Consider the following 26,896-nt stretch of genomic DNA (forward strand, 5'->3'; position numbering starts at 1 on the left):
GGCAAATGAATTGGTCACACAATGAACTTGGACGGTAGCTATTTTCCATAGTTCCTAAAGTTTCTGCGCGAGCGTGGTTCAGAGGTGAGGACTTAAGCCGAGGCTTCATTCGCACGATGTCGAGGCTTATGTCCAATCACTATTCACTAAACGCACATCTCTATAGAATTAACCTGGTCGATAGCAATCTTTGTAGGTGTGGAGCCGGTTACGATGACATCGATCACGTAGTTTGGTATTGCACGGAAAATGGCGCCTCAAGAGAGCAACTATTGGATACCCTTGTGGCCCGAGGTAAACAACCCTTCCGGGAACTAAGAGATGTTTTGGGAGATCGCGATGTGGTGTATTTGCAGGCCATCTATGCCTTTCTTTGCTCGTCTGACATCAAAGTTTAATACTTCAATTTTTTCTTTCTCAGTTTTTTCTTGTCTCTGTCTCATTGTTCCGTGTACCATGAAGCTCTGGCCATCCGGAAGATGCTCCCTGAAGAACCAAAACCCGAGCACGACGCTACACCAAACCAGACATGGCGTCAAATACCCGGATGAGCAGCTGAAATACCTCAAACCTAAATCCCAACCCCGTCCATCACCAAATTACGCAATCTAACCTTGAGTCGCCACGAGTATCTTGGTCTTTGTCCCTTTCCCTTACTAACTGTTGATAATAAGATGATATCGATTGTAAATATCATTGAGAGTCTCGGCTCCGTTAAGTGTTATACACGCCTGAGCCTGTCAAATAAATACAATAGATAAAAAAAAAAAAAAAAAGATATTTGCTTAAGAAGCAAGCTCATTCGAGTGATGCCATTATTCTTTTCATGTCCTCATTGAGTTCTCCAAAGCTAGAATCACCAACACAGACGTCATCGTGTAGAATGTATAAAATAAAAGCGGCCAGTAATACAGTTATAGTAAAAACATCACAAACACTTCGAGAGGAGTACGGCGGAATCACGCACACTTCCATTCGGTTGAAGAATTCAATACGTTCCCGTTTGTTTTGAACTGATTTTCACTCCGCCGCGGTCTCTGGTTGTAGGGTTGCCAGTCTTGAACAGATAGTAAAAAAAAATATCCGTTCTACGCGAAATCGTCCATAAAACTGTATTCGATGAAATTTGGACACACAAAATAGGTCACCAAAAATTTTCCTTGAGCCCGATTCTTTTCAAACTTTCTGGAAATAAAGTACTACTAAATGGTTAAGTTTTGACATCATTGCTTTATTGAACCTCTTCTCCCAACCAAGCTGCCCGCACCTTTGCCTTGACCCCTTTCATCAGATTTTGGGCAATGATAGGACCGACTTGCTTACTTACTTTTAACCACACTTTCTTTAGTTCAAGTTCATTTTCTATCAGTTTTGGAGTTTTAACGAGCTTTGCCTTCATGATTGCCCACAATTTTTCAATTGGGCGAATTTCCGGAGTGTTTGGAGGGTTGACGTCTTTTGGTACAAAAACTACATTATTATCTTTGTACCAGTCTAAGACGGGCCGGGCATAGTGGCAAGATGCCCAATCCGGCTCGGGCCATCGTGAGATCTGAAGAAGGGCAGAAGTCGTTTTTGGAGGCATTCGTCCTTGTAGATTTGTAGTTGGCGGTCCCAAAGGTGATGAAGGGCTGACTCATTTTGCTACATCCGCAGACAGTTCCTTCTTCCGTACACTCTCCGGAACGGTCAACTTAGCGGTGGCGACGTAGTGTCCCTGTCCTGGCATTTGTTTGGTGTCGGCTTTAATGTAGGTCTCATCGTCCATCACAATGCAAAACGGTTTTGTGCGCCACTCCCTGTACAGTTTTCTTGCACGAGTATTGGCCACCGAGTTCTGTTTATCGGTGCCTTCTGGGCCTTGTACACATGTAATCCAAAACGTTTAATTATTTTCTGCACAAAACAAACTTCGCCTTTTTCGCAACATCCCTGATTGAAATGTTAGGATTACGCTTAAATTGGTTCAAAACCATCCTGGCCTTCTTCGGATTTGATGTGCCACGTTTTTTGCCACTACCATTGTTCCGTTTGGTTGTCTTACGGTCCTTGAACGTTTTGATGACATGAGATACTGTTGAATGTGCCCCAGCTGTTTTCCGATCCATCGATGAGAAGCGTTTGGGTTTTCGAAGTGAGTGCCCAAAATTTGTTGGCGCACTATTTCTTCATTCGAAGCCATCACTGAAATCACTCGACCGATTTTCACGAAACCCAGTCTATGTAAACATTACACAATGAAATATATTCAGTAAAAATTTCAATAATTTTTACCCACACGCTAAAAAGTTACGAACAATTGCGTGTGTCCAAATTTCATCGAATACAGTCTTTAAAATGTTGAAATTGAACACATTGCTCCGGTCTGTTTTTTGAAACAATGTAGTACATCAGAAACTGTCCGTTAAAGAGAAAAAATCTGTAAAAGAATGGTAGGATATTGGCTTTGGGGTAAAATAAACACTGAAAAAAATCAGATTAAAAAATCGTAAATAATCATTTTAACTGCAAAACGGCATATCACTGCTTGCTACTCGAACTTTATTTCTTCTCAAATTCTACATTCGATCTTAGTTGCAAAGCTGGTCTAAATCATCATCAATCTTGGTGCGGGTCATACGTTTATGCCACTATTAGATAAGTGTCCTCCAGTGCGGTGACACGAGCTTTGTCTTTTCAAAGCGGAATTTCTATCAGACACTAACCCCTGTTACTGCAGCTCATGTCACTTTTTAAAAAAAGCAAATACCGGAATGGAGGAATGTTTATTTTGGATATTTTTTAAATTCATCTAATTTGCTGCATTTTGTATAAGGTCCCTCTTATACAAAACAGCAAATTCGAAGGAGGCACCGATTGTTCCCAAATCTCAAAGTGGTGAACAAAACACGGTCTGCATAGAGACCACCCTGCTTCTACCGACAAGCATTTAAAGCTTTTTCATCCTCAATTTAATTGTATCATCTTCAACAAAGCAATTTTTAAATACCAATCAGCGGGTTCGATAATTGTCAGTGATAATTTTCAATCAAATTTACCTACCAGCATGGGCTTCCATCATCCTCGTATTCATCCAGTCAGTGCTGTCCTAATGCTACAGATAATAACATTCTTGCCGAAAAAAAGCTCCCCATCAATCTTCATTCATCCGGTTTCCACCGGTACGACGCATCTCCGCACCATTGTCATCGTTGTAGTGGATGCCATTCCCTATGAATACGTTCCTCTCACTTGACAGATCCATCAAAATATTTCATTCAAAAGCCAAACTTCTACCAACGACGACGACGACGATGACGACCCCGATAACGCTCTTGTTCATCTCCTGTGTACGAGGACGTGGTCGTCCTACAACAATCACTCATTCCTCGACGTTTTGACGTCATCGTCCCCCTCCCGGAGTTCAACCACGAAAAAAAAAGTCCGAATTCCAAGTTGCCAATTCGGGGACAAGCAGAACATTGGAAGAGGCTATTCAAATGTTTCGACCATCCCGCTGCTGCTGGCCGAAATTAGCATTATCAGTCGACCGGGACTGAGAACTTCGAATCCCCGCGAGTTCGCTTCCTGGATAGACGAGCGCGCGCGCTCGCTCACTGCCCGGCAACGTCAATCAAAAAAAGCTTTTCAAACGACTTGTTCGGTGATACCCGCACTCCGCCTCGCCTCGGGGGCTTAGTGGGCTAATAGAGGCTGACCCTCCCCCAGTATCCAAATTCTATTGCAACCCTCGGGAGACGGAACAGGGAAACCACAACGCAAATGGGGAGGTTGGTTGGGGTTGTCCCGTATGAAGAACAGTCTCATGACAATTTGATTACAATCTCGGGATGTCATTTCGGGAGCAGCAAAAAGCATCGGAAGCTCCCTAACGTTGCACATTTGGTCAGTAGCGGAGAACGGCTCGCAGTGATTGCCGTTTACAAATTGAATTAATGGGGTAGTTTAGAAAACTAGAATTCAAATCTAATAAACTACTTAAAAAAAGAATCGTTCAGAAACATTGGAGCTCTGTTTTCTGCAATCACGAATGTTCGTCTGACTATAATGGTGATAAGTAAAGTAGATGAACATTTATTAACAATCTTGACAATGGTTAAATATGCTTTGTTGTTCGTATTCCAGATATCAATTTTATCGTTTAAGATAGCGTCATTTTCCCTGCTCTCCCTCTAAAGATCCGTATGCATGCATACGGAATCGGATTGAATGAGGTCAGCAAAAGAGAAACCTCTCAAAAAAAAATGGGGAGAAAAACCTAAACGAAATGCAAAAAAGCGGGCAGTCCGGCATTCGGGGGACACACTTTGGACTGGGAAGCAGAAAAAAAATGAATCGAAACCAGCCAATTTTAAAGTATTTAATATGGACGGATTGTTCGACATGTGTGCCGCCGGAGGCCGGGCAGAAGCGGTGTCGTGGTCATCATCGCCGTCAAGTCCCCTGCTCGGTGCATAACAAGTATGCTCAGCGGCAACGACAACGACGACGACAATGATGCTCTTATTACGGCTTTTGGGGACTATTTGTGTGTATCGGAGGGGCGATTTGGGGGACTTTCGGCTCTTTTTTCGCCTCTCGGGCTCGGAAATTTTCAAATTGACGACGGTGCATGCCAACATGGAAGAATGACGATCGAAGAAGGCACTGGAATTCAGCCAGATTTTTTTTCGTTTTTTTTTCTGTTTCGTGGGAGTTTGATTGGGTCAATTGATGGTTAGGTGATTGGGTTCCGGTTTTTTTCGGATAGTTTTTATGCCCTAAAACTAGGCCAAACAGATGGCATGAACGCCGGTGTGATGAATTATTTTGTTCCCCCTTTACCCCCTATACACGGTGAGATCAGCATTTTCCGCATGATAAACATCCGCACAAAGGGCCCTGACCGGGTTAATCGAAAAGTGAACGAACAACAACAAACGTAATTGATATTGCCGTCATCGTCTGGGATTATGTCTAAGAACATGTTTGACGTTGTCACAATAAGTATAGGAAGCCGATTGGTATTTCGGCCCAACCCTCTAATACGGAAAATTTACCGTTGAGGTCAGATTTGTGAGATGAGTTTGGATTATTCCGTTTAATTCCGACACTTTATTTGTATTTAAACAGATACGCGTATTACTATTTTATTACGACCGTAATTTGCTTCAATTCTTTTGCTTTTGTCCGGAACCGTTACCCTTTATCAAACGAATCAATTGGGGTATTGGGTGGGGGATATAAAGTGAATAAGAGGCGTATAAAATAAATTGTCATTGGAAGCTTTCGATCACCAAAGTTGGCATTGGGCGCCAGTTTTCAATCAATACGGTTGTCAATCCAAAATATTACTCACACTAGAACGAAAATACTTTGGTTCTCGCTAAAACAGGAGGAGTCAAGTCTCCTCACAACAGAACAGAGCCCAGGATGAATCGATAAGTGAGGAAATCTTGCAAATCGGTCCATCCGTTCGTGAGTTATATTGCCTCAAAGAAAATGTGAACTCATTTTTATGTATAGAAGAAGAAGATAGAGAAGAACATTTTTTGGTGCGAAACAGCTGTCAAGCCGAACGGATCGCCCAGCAATTAGAAACATCTGATTCGACATCAAAATTGGATTGTTACGATACCCCTAGCAATGTTTTTAAATACTCTAAATGTGCAGAAAAAAAACTGATCCGAACCCCATTTTGTCAGAATTTTAGGGGCCCTGGAAATATTTTTTTTTGCATTTTAAAACTGTATTGGGCAAATACTGTGTTCTTAAGCTACATGGGCCAAATGTCATTCTATGGATCTTGGTGTCATTCTATTGAGGAAAATTATTACTTATGTTGTATTTAAAAATGTAAATAAAAGGTTTACAAACAAAATAAAATTATTCTAGAGATAAGAAAAAAAGGCAAACAGGAAACTGTAAAAACCTTAAAATGTTTCTTTGCTAAACAGCCCAATTGTCAAGAATGACAATTTGAAGGGGAAATAAATATTTCTTTACAGACATAATTTTTATAAAGACATATTTTTTATAAACAAAAAAACAGATATAGGGGAACTGCTCCTTGAATTCAAATCAATACCATTCGAAAACAAAAATTTGGGCGCATTGTTTTATTTCTCATTTTTGTGATTTTTTTCTGCATTGAGCACGCCGGACACAAATCGAGCCTAAATTGCCAGTTTTGCGAATGTTATTGATATAGGAGCATGTTATTAATAATGGAACAGATACCCTAGTTGTTTTGATTTTCGTTGAATTTGAGACGTAGTATTCTGTCAGTCAAAACCAAATTAGAGGCTAATCATCCCCTGGGTAAGTGGCATCCACTTGCCCACCTGTTATGGGAGCGTAGCTCTACTTGCAATATGCGTTGAGATACTTCTGGGCTTGCGCAATATAATTGTTGAATTAAAAGACTAAATAAGTCGTTTGCTTCCTTTGTTTTTGACTGTTTTCGATGTTTTCACATCCCGGGTAATAAGCTGTCATGGTAGCGACGGAATAATTATTTGCTACATTTTCATATTTGTCACATCTATCAGCTAATATCGTGGAATAATGGAATAGTTAGACAGTTGTTTTCGATTCAACTTATTACAGTCTCAAGCAGACACAATTTGTGGTATTCAATTAACTCACTGTGTTTGTGCAATTAATGAAGACGACAGACAAAACTGAGAAAAACCGCTACAAATGTTGGAAAAATAAATATTCCCAATGCTGTTCGAGCGATCAAGGGAGCGAAAGATTTAAAGAATAGCAAAATCTGAACTGATTTGAGATCGCAGATTTTAGAAATGCATGAAAGCACGGATGGGAAAATTCAAATTTTCAACGAATCGATTTTGATGAACAGTCATACGCGATCTTGCGTCAATTTATCAATTGATAAAAACTACTCAAGTAATATTTTTAGTTTTAAAACGGTCTTGAAAACCATTATTTGCTCTACAAGACTTCCATAAAACCATTATAAAACCTAAATGTTACTGAGGTCGCCAGTGATTCAATACAATGCTGCATATAACTGCTTTAGAATTTTATTTCTACCTTTGTGACCAGATTTCCTAGGAGCACGATGACTACGATATTCGACAGTGCTTTGTTCCGTATTCCGTAGTAGTGTTTTCAACCAGGACTAGCTGGTGGGCGATAGAGTGCCCCTTACGGAAGTCAAATTGGACAGGCACAATGGTGTCAGTATCATTGAAGTGGGTCTTGAATCGCTTTAGAATGAGCCGCTCAAACAATTTGCTTACTGCCGATAGTACCGTTATTGTTTGGTAGTCTGGTTCGTATCATACCACGGTTGAGAATAGGAATGACTACGCTATCTTCAGTCGGGCCGAAAAGTATTGCAGTTGGAAGCAAAATTTCTTCAAAAGTAGGTTGGGGGTAAGGTGAACCACCTTCGTCTTACACGTGTCACACGTTAGAAGTGAGAAAAAAACTTGGAGAAAAAGGTCCTTAAAGGGCCTTTTCCTTTCCTTTGTCTCATCCAGTTATTGTCGGGGAAGGGCGCCATCTTAATTTCCTGCCGTATTTTACAACTCGTAATTGAAGCCGCCAAATGTTGAACGCAATGTTTTCCTCCTAAACACTCCTGCAAACACAAGTCTGCATCTTTTAATGTCCAAGCTTCATGGTCGTGTCTATAGACTGTGAGACTTTACACAATCAGTTTTTATTTCTGCAGCACGCCAAAAATCCGCACAGCCTTGCGTCAGCAAAATAAAAACTGATTTTCCGGCAAAAATAGCGTTTGTTAGCTGATTTTCGGCAAATTATTTGCTGATTATCAGCAATTTTGACAGAAATCTCGGCAAAAAACATGTTTGCTGGGGCACGGCTGTGCGATTCTCGGTAAAAGTTCAACATTTTGCTGAGATTGTAAAAATAATTAAGTGTGTAACTGGCTACGCAAACCATAGAAAGTCCTACTTGGAGCCGTAACACGTCTTTTCACCTCGCGGCCAATGTCATTACCACATGTAAGATTCATATATCGTCGCCACCAGGTACTAAGTTTTGACAGAGTTTTGATCACTCCTATTTTTTAAGCCCCCCCACCCTTTTAAAAGGCATGAAGGCTTCTGCCACTGCTCTTCGATCTACACCAGCGGTTCTCAACCTGGGGTACATGTACCCCTGGGGGTACCTTTGCAGGCCATAGGCGGTACCTCGGACACAAATGCATAATGGCGGACGCAGCAAAGCTGGAATAATAAAATAGTAATAGTGCTTGCCTTCCATTTTGAATGGGGTACCCTTAAAAGTGCGAGAAACATTTAGTTTTGGATTCCGTGAGGATTGTCCTTAAGGGCTATGGAACAAAAAACAACATATATGTGTTTTTTGTTTACAAACATTAGATTTGCTTCTCATTAGGGTACAAACACGTCGTCGGTGGGATACCGTCACGTAATGTTGGCCCATTTTGCGAGATAATAATGCCACCGACTTGGTAATAGCGTCTTATGAATCAAATTTAAAAATCTTCAATGTTTTCTGCCTGATTGAGACAAAATATGAAATAATATGTTATGAACATGCTTCTGAACTTAAATCTAGAATCTAAAGATTCGGAAGCCTCTATTTGAGAGATATGATGGCCTTTTCCGAAAGGCTCAGTACCTTCGTTTCAAGAGGCTTCGTAGACTTCTTCTAAGTGTCTCGAAAGCATCCTTCTAAGTAGCTCGTAAGCCTCCTTTCAAGAGGCTCCGAAGCTTCCTTCCAAGAGCCTAGGAAGCTTCTTTTCAAAAGGTTCAGAAGCAACATTTCAAAAAGCTCCGAAGCCTTTTTCAAGAGACTCGGGGATCTTGTTCAAGAGACTTGGAAGCCTCCTTTCATGAGCCTGAGAAGCATCCTTTAAGAGGCTGAAATGCGTCCTTTCAAGACGCTCAGAAGCCTCCTTTTGAAAGGCTATGAAGGCTTACTAATTTATTGTTGACGCTTGGTGCGATTTGACAGAACTTCGGCCATGTATAAACTTAATTTGAATTGAAAAATTTCACAGAATAATGAAAATTTTAGACAACCTTTTGGAGAGCCGCTTGTTTTCGGGTTCGTTTTTCATATTCTTATTAGTTACGCCTTTTTGTATTTACGGCGAAAAAGTAGGGGGTACCTCAAAAAATGCAAAAGTTCGAAGGGGTACTAAGCTGAGCAGTCCCGTAACACTGGGTAGATCACTTTTACGTAGTGTGTTACGGTGTAAGATCTACCAAACAGAGCCCTGGCTTAATCCAATTTATGAGTTAGGGCAATAAGTTGTGGTAATCAAGGATTCATCGTATTTAGTCCTCGCTATCAACAGCAGTCTTTGAAGAAAACATTAACTTTACCCTGCATATAGTTGAAAGACTCGAATTCTCACCGTTTGAGGCTAAACTGTATGCAGCGGAAGTAACTTTTCAAGCAATAAGTAAAAAAAAAACCTCGGTACGCGGTCCTAGGCTGAACTGAATGCTAGAAAAAAATCGAGTTAGGGGTTTTAATACGTACTAACTCTTCATTAACTTGACCATGAACAATGGTAGTGAGATCGGAAAATCTTGATACTGAACAAATTCTCTAGATTGTAATGGTCTTGTAGATAGAGCTAAATCCCGGGTTTTGTGCGTTTTACTGGTGATATTCTAGAAGCAAGACAAGGATGTGGCTAGGGCTTCGATGCATGGCCAAACAGTATTACTGTTTTGTTTTCTCAAGAAAGGATTGATTTCCTATTGATAAGGGGCGCGCCTTCAATGAGATTGCTCTCTGTGAAGGGTCTAAATAGCGGGACTTTGTCATAATGCTCTTGAGAAAACAAAACAAGAACTGTATCGAAACCGATACTGCATTGCTTCTTAATAGTAATGGAGTAATTCGACATGCACTTATACACTAAGGATACGGGTGACGCTACAATAGATCTAATAACTGGTCGCAGTGGCCACCCGAACAGGAAAAATACATGAGTTTCCGCAACCAAATCAGTCAAAATTGTGTTACTCACGATGTAAGACCTGATGATGATGATGGTCCTGGTGTTTTTGCCAGAACTTCGTATTGCACCTTCCAGAGCTATGTTGAATACTAGATTAGAGAGCGCAGGGCGCTTTAATCCATCTAAAGTCACAAACAAATCGGATGTCTCACCAGATATTCTAACGCTCGATTTGGATCCATCCAGCGTCACACGAATTAGCCAAATAAGCATTGCCGTAAAGCAATGTTAAAGCATTATATGCCACAGTTCGCTCCGTTTCACTGAGTCGTACGCTGCCTTGAAATCTACAAACAGATGATAAGTCCGCAAGTTGTATTCCCGGAAATCAGTGTTGTCCTACACTCACTCAGGACTAAAACTTCTGCTCTTTGATATTTACACATAAGTGTATTTTCCGCGTACGGGCTTACTTACTTAGTTAAGATTATGAAATCGTTTAGATGGAGTGAAATCAAAGAGCAGAATTTTTCGCACTGAGTTTAGAACAACACTGCCGGAATGTATCAAGAATTTGTCCCAAAGTAAACATTTGGTCCGTTGTTGGTTGTCCTCCTAGTGAACCACTTTGATATTTGCCAACAAAGCTCTCCACAAACAGACGATAATTGGCACAATCGACCTGGCCAGTGGAGATATATCAGCTTCCACACTGATATTCTTCCCTCCCCCTTCATACGGGAGCTTGACAGAAGGAAGGTCGTGCGATATGTGCCATCACAAATATTGCCCTCCGCTCGCTTTCAAATCGACTTCTATAAAAACATTCTTCATGCCTGCCGTATCCTAACGGAACTATCAATTCTATACTTTCGCCTCTAATGCTATCATGAACATGTACGTCCAAGTTTGGAAGATGATATTAGCATTTCCATATCATTGTAAATCGTTTAACTTCACGTAGAAGTAACACACACGAAATCATTAATTTAGTAACCATAAGTTGCTCTCGAGTCAAAAACACACAGTATAAAAATGTTACAGCATATATGATGTAACAAAAAGGCTCCGTTCGATTCGACTCATTATTCCATCACATTTTAAAATTACAGGTTGTCATTAGTATGCAGCTTGCGTTCAATATTGCATACAATGAAAAGTTGGATGTAAAATTAAAGGTTATTGACCACAAAAATATGGGTTCAAATGTTTCCGTAGCGTGTAATTGTCAGAATTTTTAACTGTGCAGGGTTCGTAAGGCTTACTCAATCTCAGGAACATAAGATTCTCGCTCACGAAAATTTCCAGGGAGAAATCGAGAAAGAAAAACAACCTAATGTAATGTAATGCGAATCAGATCGAAAATCCTCCTTTTGCCAATGCAAATGATAGTAACCTTTATGGAACAAAATTTAACCTAGTGCCTACATGCAGATAACGTGGTGTTGTAGATAACATTCGCGCATCATTACGCTCTTATTGTTAATGTTCCGGGTTAGAATCCTGTCGTGCCCGTGCCCAAATATTTTTTTAATTGTGCAACGATTATTCCAGCGAAAAATGAGTGAGACGAAAAAGTGATGAAATAAAAAAAAATCATCCAATAGGCAATACACAGTTAAAAATTCTGAAAATTACACGCTATGGAAATATTTGAACCCATATTTTTACGCTCAATAGCCTCCAATTTTACATCCAAGTTTTTCTTGTAGGCAATATTGAATACAAGCTCCATAGTAACGACGACCTGTAATTTTAAAAAGTGATGGAAAAATGAGTCTAATCGAACGGAGCCTTTTTGTTACATCATATATGCTGTAACATTTTTATACTGTGTAGGCTAACTCTGGGTAAGAAAATGGTCTTCACCAAAAACAACAATAAAAGATTTTCCCTTGGTCCAAAAATCGCTTGCTTCGGTCTCCCCACTATATGAGTCAGGGGTTCACTATTGGTCATTTATACCCTAGAAGAATGAAAAGATCGTATCGAAATGAATGGTTGTGGTTGTGAACTTCTGATAAAAGCAACCCTAACCTACTATTTGCGCCCCAGTCGTTTCTCATCGTGTCCTGTATTTGTCCTCTGGTGCGGTTTGCTGAGTAGATGTGTATAAAATGTGCGCCGGTTTGGGTAAAATGCTCAGTTAATAAACCAAATATTGTAACAAAATAGAAAGCGGCTGAAGCCAATAAACATTTGTAAGCCAATACTTTAAAAACTTGACCAAAATGTGAGTATTGAAAAATTAAGAAATAATTTTTTTTTTGCAGTTTTTGTTGTTTTGGAATTCGTTTCCTCAATATTTTTTCTTAAGATTTTTTTTGACTTTCTTATGCGTATATTTTTTAGATTTTTCATCCAATCGACAAACTTTCTATAAATGGGACAAAGCTAATATTATCATATTTCATATTCGTAACAGAAACAAATTATGCATTGTTGTTTCGAGATTTTTTTACACCTTTCTGTTGATGCCCCTCATTTGCCAGCACACACCTTCTTTTGTCGTGATCTTGGCTAGCTGATTCTATCAATTCTTCATCTAGCCAATGTCACGGGTTGCTGCTCCCTCCATCTTCCGTTTCTGCCTAATTATCGACCAGTACTTCTCTATTGGTCGGAACTGAGGACAATTTGGCGGATTCAGCTTCTTTGAGATGAATTGGACCCCATTATCGTTGTACCATTGAGGCACTTCCTTGCTGTAATGGCAGTTGACTAGATCTGGCCAAAACGTAAATGGACGATTATAAAACTTAACCCTTTATAAGGCAGACGAATCTAAACAATAGATTAACAAAAACAACAATAAGACACGATGTTAACATGATATTAAACTCAAATGTTTGTTCGTTATGCAGCGTACACACCAGTCAAGCAGTTTGACGAACATTGACTCCACCCCCAAGAAAACGCTTCGTTTGCTGCTTTGTTTGAACATGTGTGAAGTTGTTGTCAGTTGGCGGCTCGGTTGGAAAAAATTAAAACGGTTTGATTTTGGTTTGAGTTGTCGGGAGCGGAGTTAAGGTTCGCCGAACATGTTTGAGCATTTGTAGTGAAGTTGCACAAACCCCCATATATTTTTTGATGTGTGATTCGTGTGTGATATTGTTGGTCGAATAAATTGATTGTTCGTGCCGCTGTTGGTAAAACTTGATGGATGTTTGAATAAACGAGAGGTGGAGTCAATGTTGGTCAAACTGGTTGACCGTGTGTACGTTCCATTATACATTAAACAGTTCAGAAACATTGGAAAGCAGAAGGAGCAAGCAGGATAACATTGGTGGCAATATATTTGACACTGCCTTGCAAGCGTAGTTTAGGCAACAACAAAAATAAATAATAGATTTTTTTAAAATTATGTTTAACGTAGAACAAATCAAAACAAGGCACGTTACACTTTTTATTGAAGAGTCCTAGTCGGAAAATGCATTATCAGAGAAAAAAAAATTGCATTGTAAATATGTTGAAACCACGTTAGTTTCGTACTGTGAAAAAAATAGAACGAGCAGAACAGAGAAGATCTCATATCCCCTAGCGGCGATGGTGCCTTTCTCGTGCATCATAAAATGTATTAAGAAAAGTACATAAGACCTATCTAAATAACACTTTAGGGCGATAGATCCCGTTTGTTTGCATTCATTGCTAAACATTTTTGCCCCAAACGAAAAAAAAATCGATTTTAATTTTTTCTTCCATGGGGGGGACCCTTGGGGAAAAACAGTAATTTGGCAATAACAAAAACGGGGGAGACAATCTTCCGGGGGATGAGCTCCCTGGGGGCCGCTCCAAAACGCGGAGGGTTACTACCCCGAACAAGGGTAGTGGGGCTGGGAAGCTGAACCCCGGCCAGATGCCTCCAAAACCGGGGGAGGAAGGACCTGGAAAGGTCCGTCCACCCAGGAAAGACGGTGGTAAGGGGTTACGGCAGGCTGAGAGCTCTCAGCCGCACCAGACCAGGGAATAGAGGGGTATGACGCCTCCTGGACCCTTGTCAAGACCAGGAAGAAATCGAAGACGTCAAGGGCCGAAAAGAAGGCCCAGGCGAATGAGGGTAGCAAGAAGTCTAGGGTAGGCGCCAATCGCTCCAGGGGCGATGCCCTAGTCATCACGGCGGACGAGGCTAAGTACTCGGACGTCTTGAAGGCGATGAGGAGTGACGTCAAGCTCGGTGAACTCGGCGCCGACGTACGTCGAATAAGACGTACCCGGATGGGCGAGATGATACTCGAGCTGAAGCGGGGCGTCTCGCAAAAGGGCGCCGCCTACAAGAAGTTGGCGGAGGAGGTCCTAGGCGAGACGGTCAAGGTGAGGGCACTCACGACGGAGGTGAATCTAAGGGTTAAAGACCTGGACGGGATCACCGAAGTCGAAGAGCTCGTCACGGCACTGCGGTGACAGTGGGAAATGGAGACGCCCACCGCAGCCGTTTGGCTACGGAAAGGTCCGGCAGGGACGCAGGTAGCATTAGTTCGACTATCTGCAGCGGACGCCTCCGAGGTAGTCAAGTTAGGGAGCGGCAAGGTGGGATGGTCGGTATGCCCTGTGGGCATATACGAGCAACCCGAAGTTTGCTTCAAGTGCCTGGAACCGGGGCACAAGCAATGGGACTGCAAAGGCCCTGACAGAAGCAATCTCTGCCGACGCTGCGGATTGGAGGGTCATAAGGCACAATGCTGCACGAACCCTCCCAATTGTTTGATTTGTTCCAGCAAAGCAGTGAACAGCAAGCACCCCATGGGGGGTTCGATGTGCCCGGCGTTTAAGCGTGCTGCAAAATCAAAGTGCAGGTAACGCAGCTGGCTTGCTCGGCCTCGCCCGAGTGTTTGGTGTGCGCAGGTTTAGAGGAAACGGCGGAACACGTGTTGCTCGTGTGCTCACGTTTTCGCGCAATGCGTGACCACATGCTTGCCACATGTGGTCTGGACACTACCCCGGACAACCTAGTTCGGAGGATGTGTAAAGATGAAGTTGGCTGGAACGCCGTTTTATCGGCTATCGCCCAAATCGTCTCGGAGCTACACAGAAGGTGGCGCGTGGACTCAAGGATGGCTAGTTCAGGCGCAAATAAGAGGTGGTTCAAGGGATCGGAGTCGGCTTCATGGGTCATACCGGTGGTCATGCTCTGTGGTCGAACTCGATCCTTTTATCGAACAAGTGGCCGCGTGAAAAACAACATGGTATCGTCGCTTTCGCGGCGTCGGTCAACCGGGCGGGTTCGAGCCCGAGGACGGAAAGGGGCCCTCGTCAAGGCTGGGGCAGGCGTAGGCCTCGCGTCGGCAAGTCCCTCTGTGTGCTGGCGAATAGGCCCTATCGCAGAAAGGTCAATTTGGGGTGCACGCGGCATCATCATTCTTGATACCAGTCGTGCAGAGGGAAGCAGGCGCGAAGTCGACCCTGCCCACCTTCCGAGGACATAGGGCGTGGTAAGGCCACCTGGAAAGCCGGCAATGCGCTGGCACGATACCATGGTGTTCTTCTAAAAAGCGAGTCACGATGTTCGGTGCTGCAAGGACACGCAGCTAACCTCGAGGGTGCGTTGTGCACTGGCCCCCCTTTGAAGCATTACTTTCTGGTTGTACCGAAGGGACTATGGGCTTGGCGGCAATGGAAACGGTTTAGCGGGTCAGGGATGCAGTCCTGCTTCCCTCGGTGATCCCTAACCCCGCACTTCCTGGTCAACCCAGGATGTCTGTTGAGCAGATTCCCTCTCCATTGTTTAGGAAGAAAAAAAAACACGGACAGACAGACATGTGCTCAGTTCATCGAGCTGAGTCGTTTGGTATATAACACTATGGGTCTCAGAGCCTTCTATAAAAAGTTCGTTTTCGGAGTGAAATGATAGCCTTTCGGTACAACTTTGTTGTATGAGAAAGGCAAAACGTAGATAATTGGTAATTTTTCACCAATTATCTAGGTTTTTTTTACGACTGCAGAAAAAAATAATATCTCACTTAGATTTAATCTAGATTTTATTAGAATTTTCGCTAACAAACCAATCTTATTAGACATACAAATGGTATTAATTATTTAATTTAGCTTAATCTCTAAAACTATTCCTACTGCGAACATCTTCGCATCTCAGATGACATAAAATTTGTTTTCTTACTTACATAAACAAATGGTTATTACCCAACCGCATTGCCCTAATAATGTCCAATCACGGCTACAGGCTCTACTTCATTTCCATTCAAAGGACTTTCATGATTTGGGTTTACCCACCTATTGCTCAAACCACTCCGATCGAATAACCTCTCCATTGATAACAGCCCATCTTCATTTCAATGTCACTGGCACAAAACCCTTACCTACATCCACCTTCACGGCCATCCCGCCGCCATCATCATCTCCATCACTCGATCAATCGAACGCCACTCGAGGAGGAGCCGCGTATCCGATCCGATCTGAATGGGAAATCTCCCCTCATACCCATCGGCAGCGCAAGAGAAGACGACCCTACATAAATACACTTGACGGTAGACTGAATTGCCATCTACGTGAATTAATTAGATTGCCCGGCGCAGAAGAAAAAACACAAGCCCAAACCTTGGATGTAGATACTGTTGTTCTCCTTTGTTTTCTCTTAATCGAACCTCCCCCTTCGCCAAGGTATATATTGGAAATTTCCAAGCAGCAGCACTTGGGTCGTGGAACCCTTCAATTTGGAGGCCCACTTTCCACTTGACTTTTTTGCGTCGAAACACACAAAAAACGCAACTCACTACGCCGCCACCGCCGCCGCCGTGCGCCGTTCGGTTTCGGAACAGTCAGTGGAGCAGCTCGTTCCCGCAAAGTTCTCATTAGGTGTGAACAAAAAACGTTGCCCCAGTTGTTGTGTTTCGATTAAGGTGTCCAATTAATTCCAAATCGAAGCTAACTCGAACGTGCTGACCCATGGGACTAGAAATAGTCCATTTGGCACCGAATGAAAAATTAGATCAAGTGATTCGGTTGGCTCGTTTTTGCAATGCCCCCATTCCTGTCCACTTCTTCTGGTCGGGTCAAGTTTGGCCCAGCTTTGCCACACAAGAGTTCGTGTCAAAATTAGATAGCAGCCTCTCAATCATCACAATTTATTGATTGACACCAAAACAATCAATCGAGAGGAGACACCCCAATTTCGTAATACTGTTCCCATGGGAATCGCATTGGTCCGGGTGTTTTTCTGCCGTATGCATGCGAGGTTCCCTCGTTTAAGAAACTGATCCTCATTAGCGGAATCTTCGGAAAACACGCCACAGCTGAACGAGGTTCCCTCGCCGTCATTGCAAGCCATCGTGCACGGTCTTTTTCCGCGACGCAACGACGACAGTTCACACAATTAGCTGCGCGCATCAAAGTTGTCGTCGTCGTCGTCGTTAGAGACGAGGTTCTTAACACTACCCGCTCGCTCATTTTGGGGGGGGGGAGTTCATGTTGAAAGTTGTGCGATTGCTCTTATTTGAGGTCTGCTGTTGCTCTTTCTCTTCGGGGTATTCGTTTTCCCGCGAGGTCTGTTTGCCCGGCTTTCCGCGCGCCAACTTCCCAAAGAGAGTTGGGTAAAGTGCCGTTAAATTAGAGTATTTAGTTACCGTTGCTTTACGCGGGCTGCTCTGCCGTGATCCCACCAAGCCACACAGGCCACTGTGCGGAAGAAAGAGAGAGGGACAGAGCGAAGGAAAAGGAGAGAGAGATCATCCGGTTCTCGTCCAACCGCACCGTCCGTCACCATCGCCGCTGTTGAGGCAAACAAGCTGCTCGCTGGATATGTGAAAGAGCTTCCTACCGGGTGGATTTTCCTTCAATCTCGATATCTTCTGCAACATCTCGCTGGTAGTGATGAATGTGTGGTACGATTTGTTCAAGGCACCTCCATCGCCAGTCACTTCCCGTGTTTCCCGTACTTAGTACGTGCTATTGCGGGAGGAAGCGGGTGTAAGTATGGTGGTTGTGAAATTAATAAATGTAGTTTAGAGCAGCGGTTCTCAAATGTTTGCAATACTGTATCACTGACATTTTTTTAACCAACGCAGGAAGTGGACCTTTTCATATCCAATCGCAGGAAGTTGTTTAGAGGACTGTGTCAGTAGTTATGAAAAGACTGTGACTCAAAGGCTCACTTACAAATTCGACAATTTGCAAACAAACTAAGCAGTTCAAATCAGCGAAAAGCTAAGATGGAATGCGTCTACTGTTTAATCCAGTGCTGCCAAATTTTCTTAGACAAAATATCCTGACCAAATGAGATATTCGTATCTTCAGACATATGCCAATCATTCTGACCTCGACCTCGAGCATAAAATTTTGTAGTCGGGTGGATATCAGCGATGCGCCAAATCGAAACATGCAATGGACCCAATAGATTGAGAACCCACTTGTGGTCGTGTTGCAAAATTTTCCGCCTCATCACTCGCCCCACTGGCTTACTGGCTTCGCGCGAGGGAGCGCTCGGGATCGTGGGGCCGAATCTCTTGCAGAAAATCTAAAACTTTGCGTGAATGCCTACATTCATATACGCACGCTCGTTACCTGTCTGTGGTGGTAACCTACGGGAGTTTTCTTTGCTTCGAGAGTCTGTAATTATCATCGCAGCTTTCTTGAGATCGTCGTTCATCAGCGCAGCTTCGAGGAAAGAAAAAAACGCATGCGAACCCGAGTCGTGATGAGTAGCTTCAGCAAACAAAAAAAAAGATGTTGAGCTGAGCGTTTGATCCATTTAGAAACTGAGCAAATAATCGACTCACGGCAGAAGAGGGTTATAACCCTTAGGTACCGACCGACCAGCGAGAAGAGTTTAGTCCGAACATGCTGTTTTATTTTTTGTTGTTCACGGTAGTGAGAGGAGAGCGAGTAGGACCATCAGCGGCGTCATAACGTTTATGGATGGCTGTGATTAGCATAATTAAATAATCACCGGGTAACCAAAATGGCAACCCGGTGGTGGATGGGCGATTCACGAAATCGTTCCGTCGTTTTTTTTTTCGTTTTCGGCGGAGTAACCTCTCTTAGTGGAGCGGAGAAACCGTTTTGGGGCTTTATTTATTTTTTTGTGGCGGATGCTTTTGCTCAAGCACTTAACAAACACGAGATCACAAGGTGTAGAAGGTGATAGTTGGAGAAATTGTTTCTTCCGATCACCGAAGTAGGGAATAACTTTTAGTCGGGGTGCTTTCGATTGCACAGGAAGTCTTGGGCGGTTAATTTTAAGTTGTTCTAAATTGATTGAGATTGAAAAGGTTAGTGTAGTGAATGATCACTGGGTTTCCGTTGCTACACAACACAATGATATAAATGTTATTGAACAAAGCATGTAGTTGAAGGAGATATTGAATTAAAGGAATCAAATTTATTTAGATAAAATTCGAAAGATATTACATCCAAAAATTCCGACGAATTTTTCTTTCGGACGATTTTCCTTTCGGAAAAATTTTCCATCGGATATTCAAATGATTTCCCTTCCCTTTCCTTTGGAAACAATTTCCCTTCAGAAAATTCAGAAGAATTTTCCCTTCGGAAATTAGAAAAGATTTCACTTCGGATATTCGGATACTCGGATGAATTTCCCTTCGGAAATTCGGATGAATGTCCCTTCGGAAATTCGGATGAATTTCCCTTCGGAAATTCGGATGAATTTCCCTTCGGAAATTCGGATGAATTTCCCTTCGGAAATTCGAAAGAATTTCCCTTCGGAAATTTGAAATAATTTCCCTTTGGAAATTGGAAAGAATTTCTCTTCGGATATTAGAAGAATTTTCCTTCGGAAATTTGAAAGAATTTCCCTTCGGAAATTCGAAAGAATTTCCCTTCGAAAATTCCAAAGAATTTCGCTTCGTAAATTCGAAACAATTTCGCTTCGGAAATTCGAAAGAATTTCGCTTCGCAAATTCGAAAGAATTTCCCTTCGGAATTTCGGAAGAATTTCCCTTCGGAATTTCGAAAGAATTTCCCTTTGTAAATTCGAAAGAATTTACCTTCGCAAATTCGAATAAAATTCCCTTCGGAAATTAGAAAAAAATTACCTACGGAAATTCGAATGAATTTCCCTTCAGAAATTCGAAAGAATTTCCCTTCTGAAATTCGTAAGAATTTCCCTTCGGAAAATCGAAAGAATTTCCTTCGAAATCGAAAGAATTTCCTTCGAAATTCGAAAGAATTTCCTTCGAAATTCGAAAGAATTTCCTTCGAAATTGAAAGAATTTCCTTCGAAATTCGAAAGAATTTCCTTCGAAATTCGAAAGAATTTCCTTCGAAATCGAAAGAATTTCCTTCGAAATTCGAAAGAATTTCCTTCGAAATTCGAAAGAATTTCCTTCGAAATTCGAAAGAATTTCCTTCGAAATCGAAAGAATTTCCTTCGAAATTCGAAAGAATTTCCTTCGAAATTCGAAAGAATTTCCTTCGAAATTCGAAAGAATTTCCTTCGAAATTCGAAAGAATTTCCTTCGAAATTCGAAAGAATTTCCTTCGAAATTCGAAAGAATTTCCTTCGAAATCGAAAGAATTTCCTTCGAAATTCGAAAGAATTTCCCTTCGAAATTCGAAAGAATTTCCTTCGAAATTCGAAAGAATTTCCTTCGAATTGAAAGAATTTCCTTCGAAATTCGATAGAATTTCCTTCGAAATTCGAAAGAATTTCCTTCGAAATTCGAAAGAATTTCCTTCGAAATTCGGATGATTTTCCTTCGGAAATTCGGATGATTTTCCTTCGAAATTCGGATGAATTTCCTTCGGAAATTGAATGAATTTCCTTCGAAATTCGGATGAATTTCCTTCGAAATTCGGATGAATTTCCTTCGAAATTCGGATGAATTTCCTTCGAAATTCGGATGAATTTCCTTTGAAATTCGGATGAATTTCCTTCGAAATTCGGATGAATTTCCTTCGAGATTCGGATGAATTTCCTTCGGAAATTCGGATGAATTTCCTTCGAAATTCGGATGAATTTCCTTCGAAATTCGGATGAATTTCCTTCGAAATTCGGATGAATTTCCTTCGAATTCGGATGAATTTCCTTCGAAATCGGATGAATTTCCTTCGAAATTCGGATGAATTTCCTTCGAAATTCGGATGAATTTCCTTCGAAATTCGGATGAATTTCCTTCGAAATTCGGATGAATTTCCTTCGAAATTCGGATGAATTTCCTTCGAAATTCGGATGAATTTCCTTCGAAATTCGGATGAATTTCCCTTCGAAATTCGGATGAATTTCCCTTCGAAATTCGGATGAATTTCCTTCGAAATTCGGATGAATTTCCTTCGGAAATTCGGATGAATTTTCCTTCGGAAATTCGGATGAATTTCCTTCGAAATTCGGATGAATTTCCCTTCGGAAATTCGGATGAATTTCCCTTCGGAGATTCGGATGAATTTCCCTTCGGAAATTTGGATGAATTTCCCTACGGAGATTCGGATGAATTTCCCTTCGGAAATTCGGATGAATCTCCCTTCGGAGATTCGGATGAATTTCCCTTCGGAAATTCGGATGAATTTCGCTTCGGAAATTCGGATGAATTTCCCTTCGGAAATTCGGATGAATTACACTTCGGAAATTCGGATGAATTTCCCTTCGGAAATTCGGATGAATTTCCCTTCGGAAATTCGGATGAATTTCCCTTCGGAAACTCGGATGAATTTTCCTTCGAAATCGGATGAATTTCCTTCGAAATTCGGATGAATTTCCTTCGAAATTCGGATGAATTTCCTTCGAAATTCGGATGAATTTCCTTCGAAATTCGGATGAATTTCCTTAGAAATTCGGATGAATTTCCTTCGAAATTCGGATGAATTTCCTTCGGAAATTCGGATGAATTTCCTTCGAAATTCGGATGAATTTCCCTACGGAAATTCGGATGAATTTCCCTTCGAAATTCGGCTGAATTTCCTTTGAAATCGGATGAATTTCCTTCGAAATTCGGATGAATTTCCGTTCTGAATTCGGACGAATTTCCTTCGAAATTCGGATGAATTTCCTTCAGAAATTGGATGAATTTCCTTCGAAATTCGGATGAATTTCCTTCGAAATTCGGATGAATTTCCTTCGAAATTCGGATGAATTTCCTTCGAAATTCGGATGAATTTCCTTCGAAATCGGATGAATTTCCTTCGAAATTCGGATGAATTTCCTTCGAAATTCGGATGAATTTCCTTCGAAATTCGGATGAATTTCCTTCGAAATTCGGATGAATTTCCTTCGAAATTCGGATGAATTTCCTTCGAAATTCGGATGAATTTCCTTCGAAATTCGGATGAATTTCCCTTCGAAATCGGATGAATTTCCTTCGAAATTCGGATGAATTTCCTTCGAAATTCGGATGAATTTCCCTTCGAAATTCGGATGAATTTCCTTCGAAATTCGGATGAATTTCCCTTCAGAAATTCGGATGAATTTCCTTCGAAATTCGGATGAATTTCCTTCGAAATTCGGATGAATTTCCTTCGAAATTCGGATGAATTTCCCTTCGAAATTCGGATGAATTTCCTTCGAAATTCGGATGAATTTCCTTCGAAATTCGGATGAATTTCCTTCGAAATTCGGATGAATTTCCTTCGAATTCGGATGAATTTTCCTTTCGGAAATTCGGATGAATTTTCCTTCGAAATTCGGATGAATTTCCTTCGAATTCGGATGAATTTCCTTCGAAATTCGGATGAATTTCCTTCGAAATTCGGATGAATTTCCTTCGAAATTCGGATGAATTTCCTTCGGAAATCGGATGAATTTCCTTCGAAATCGGATGAATTTCCTTCGAATTCGGATGAATTTCCCTTCGGAAATTCGGATGAATTTCCCTTCGGAAATTCGGATGAATTTCCCTTCGGAAATTCGGATGAATTTCCCTTCGGAAATTCGGATGAATTTCCCTTCGGAAATTCGGATGAATTTCCCTTCGGAAATTCGGATGAATTTTTTTTATTCTACTTTCAAGCTTTAACTTTTTTTGCTCACTTCTGACTTTTTGCATCTCATTGTTGCCAAAGGTATTCTTCTAAACATGTGTGGATATTACTTTAAAAGAAAAATAATGAAAACGTCCTGAAAAGACAATTATTTGTAATTAGTTATTTAAAAACGTTTTTGATCGTCTGCTGCCGTCGGTTTTGTAACCAAATTCAGTGGCTCTAATCAATATTAATCCTATGAGTAATCAATAACGCAGGGGAATTGGGCCATTAAATAAACTGGTTCTGTTAATCATTAGCAAGATTACCTCATAGTGTACAGAAAAATCCCCTTTATTCGATGTTCTTAGACCCGACGAATTCTGCATCGACATTGTGAATCTTGACTACCGTGATCACTTTCCCGATGGTGGCAAAGACTGGAATTACGAACTTGTTTTTTCCGCTTTAAGGCGTAACAGCGTAATGAACCAACACAATCTTAATTAAAACTCTATCATTATTATTGATATGATCACCGTAGCATCATCACCTGATTGGCAATTCCCGCATCCTAGCGGCAACATCCCACCTAATCGCTTCCTCAGTTACCGTAAACCTGCTTATCGGTAATCTGCAAACGACACCTCCAAGAAACGGTACTCCGGACACCTCATTCCAGAAACAGGTCCTACAATCACAACAGCAGGGACCTTCAACGCACCGGCGGCAGCGTCCTGGCAGTGCACCCTCGACAACTGCGCAACCCGAAAAACCAGTCACATAAACCATTACGCAACCGCTCCGTTCGCCTATGCCCACTTAAGCGTGGATGCACGATGCGATGATGGTTGAACGAACCGAACGGTCGGATCAGCAAGCAGCAGGCAAAAAAACACCTCTCAAGCCTTATTCTTGCGTGTCCCACATCCACCGATGGAAGTGAAACGGCAAAAAAGGCTGCGTTGCGTTGGTCGGGCGGTCGGTCGGTTGGTTGTCGTCACCGTCTCGGCATCGCATCGCAGTTGACCATGATCTTGAACGAGGAGCGAGCGAACGAACGAACGAATCCAACGGACCACGAGAAACGCTGAACGTGAACTCGAACTTGACCGCTGCTGTTGAGTAGCGACTTGTTGGGTGCTCTCTTACCATCGTAGGGACGATTGGTGCAATACGCACCTCAGGAAAAAGCTGAAGAAGGTGTGATGCTACTTGGGTAATTAAATCACAAAAAAAATCCACTAAATGTTCCTCGTTGTGATGATTATGGCTCCTCTTGATTCTATGCGTGCGTTTTGAATCATTTTCCTCTGCACGGCATCGCATCGCATGGAAATAGGCACCCATCAGCTCTATTTGGGCAGCGTGATAGAGGAGAATTTCTTGCCCTGAACCGTATATGCGAGGAACGCACCTTCCGCTGACTTGAGCCACAGTAATGAATATAGAGCAGCAGCGATGGATGCAGGGAAATGTGCATTCACTTGCACACTCATTTCCAGTTGAACCGGATTGGCAGCGCGCACTTTACATGGCCACTCTCTCGGGGAGACGTGTGAAGTGGTTGCAAAAATATATCTCATACAGGAAACAAACAACCTGTTTTTTGCAACATAATAACAAGAGCAACGATATCAAAATAACCACTTATGAAAAGAGATACTGACATAAATTTCCAAAAGCGAACGCGAGAGCGTGCGGGCAACGTTCACTCACTTACAGTGTGCTAGGGGCTGGGGTATGTGGAATTTTGCTAAATGATTCAAATCCGATATTCATTTTACGAAATTTTACCTTCTTGATTATTCCTGGTGTTTTCGCACAGAGGCAATACTCGATAGTTTCGCCCCTTACATGAGTTCTAAAGTTTTCAAAACACAAACTCTGACCGCTTGGTGGACCGTCTTTGAACAGAAATTCGCACCCGCCACCCAACACAAAGATCGCCTACTCCGTTGCGAACAAGCGAAAAGAAAAGTAAGTCAATGCTCAATCAGCCGGCGGCCGGGCACAACAATCGACTACTTTGTTGTGGATCCCCAAAGTCAGTAATTTCTCCCGAGTGATCGCCACTTCGGCTTCCGTTGCCGCCGCCACCGCCGCCACTCAATGAAAATGAATGCCGCCGTTGGACCACCACCCGTTTCGATTGCGCTGGCAGCGCGAGAGAGCGGAGAGCTTTTCGGCTGTCACGAGGAAGCGCACCGCCGCTCATTTCGTTCACCGGTTGGTTGGTTGGTTCACAATCACAAAGCTAATGAACAGTGAAAGTGCTCTGGGACGGGAGTCTGAATGAAAAGTGCTTTTTCTGCCCACCGACAACGGCCGTGAGTGGATCACAAAGTGTCCAGGCGCTTTACTTTCGTTTTCCGTCTCGCGCGGTGCAGTTCACAAGGCACAATTCGTTGGGCGTTTTTTTTATATTATATGTGTCTATTAAGTTTGATTGATTGATCGATCACCATCATACGGATGGCTATTTGTGCGTGAGTTCTTCGGCTCCCAGATTTCTTTATGCGAAGATATCGAGTGTGTGTAGGAACAAAAAAACACGATTTGATTGATCTACGATTAATGAGCAGCAATGAAAAGGCGGGTTCGTCGTCACCTTTCGATTGAAGTCTTTCGTCACTCTGGCGAACTCGCGTGATCGATCGTGCCTCAGAGTTCTAATGGTTTTCCTTTTGTTTTCGTTTCATTGCAGGATATAGGAAAACAGTCGCCATGATTAGCAGGAGTTCGAGCCTTAGAGGGCTCGAATCGATAGCATCCTTTCTTATAATAGTAACGATAGTCGTGACGTCACAAGTTAATGCTGGTAAGTAGAAATGTTCCAAATTTTTTGCCATTATTTATTGGATAAAGATGATACTTTCACTTGACAAATTAATTTTCACAAAATTGTGTAATCGCTTCGCTGAGAATAAAACGAAGAACTAAGTTCGATAGCATGGAATTAGGAAGAGATCCATCTAACTGTCAAGTGAGCTTTGACGAACCTCAAGCGAGCCTTTGAGGACCTCCAACTTCCCGCTCATTAGCTATGTTGTCTATCCCATCTCCAATCATACTCATTTCTGATCTTCTTCGGAGTAGCTGAGACACATTCGAGTAATGAACGAGGTCGACTGTCATAAAATTGTTCAAGCATACGCTTTTCAGCTTCCTACAGCACACATTCATGCAAAGGAAGCAAATTAAGAATAGCGTTTAAAGCCTTCGTTGGAGTGCTTGGCATCGCTCCCAAGATAACAATGGACGCTAGGCTTCCCTTGTGCGCTTGATTCTTTTGTTTTTGGCCACCACACCATCCGACATATTATAACATTTGATTGAAAAATGATGTTGCAATCCACATCACCATTTTTGGTCATAATTGTATTCTCAATCACGGACTCATGACGAGCACTGCAATTCAAAACAAAATAAAGTTATAAAGACCGAGGTAATACAATTTTCAAAATGAACAGCTTCAATTCTTTTTTCCTGACGAACAACGAAACGTGATCCATTAAACCCAATTTTGTCTGGCAAATACCTCCAATGAAACACTGCTCGACTTGTCAAAAAAACAGCGCAGAAATGGAATACAGACAAATTGCAAATTAATGTAGATTACAGTCAACTGGTTGGTTACATACTACATACTGGAGATTACAGACTTCAGACGGCAGACTTCAGACTACATATTCCGGACTATAGGCTACAGATTACAGACTAAAGACTTCAGACTTTAGAAATCAGACTACGACTCCAGACTATAGATTACAGGCAACAGACTACAAACTTCGACCTACAGAACGAAACTACAGACTTAAGACTACAGAGTACAGATTACAGACTTCAGAGTACAAACTACAGACTACAGGCCATAGACTACAGACTTCAGGTTACATGCTACAGAGTACAGATTACAGACTACGACTCCAGACTGTAGACTACAGGTGCAGACTTCATTGCAGACTTCAGACCAAAGACTACAGATTGCGGACTTCAAACTATAAACTACAGGCTACAGACTACAGAGTATAGATTACAGACTTCAGACTACAGAATACAGATTGCAGGCTAAGGACCATAGACTACAGACTTTGAATTACATGCTACAGATTA

General features: G+C 42.0%; 1 protein-coding gene across 4 annotated transcripts in view; it reads left to right on the forward strand.

Moving 5' to 3' along the window:
• LOC134207914 (titin homolog) overlaps positions 1–26,896 on the forward strand; it is a 221,288-nt gene that overhangs the window by 146,339 nt on the left and 48,053 nt on the right. For all 4 annotated transcript variants that reach the window (XM_062683983.1, XM_062683981.1, XM_062683982.1 and 1 more), the window contains exon 3: positions 25,488–25,601. In XM_062683983.1, coding sequence (XP_062539967.1) covers positions 25,508–25,601 — 94 coding nt within the window. In that variant the 5' untranslated portion in view covers positions 25,488–25,507. The remainder of the gene's footprint in view (positions 1–25,487; positions 25,602–26,896) is intronic.

This window comes from Armigeres subalbatus, chromosome 1 (assembly GCF_024139115.2).
Source record: "Armigeres subalbatus isolate Guangzhou_Male chromosome 1, GZ_Asu_2, whole genome shotgun sequence".
In the NCBI taxonomy this organism is placed as follows: Eukaryota; Metazoa; Arthropoda; class Insecta; order Diptera; family Culicidae; genus Armigeres; species Armigeres subalbatus.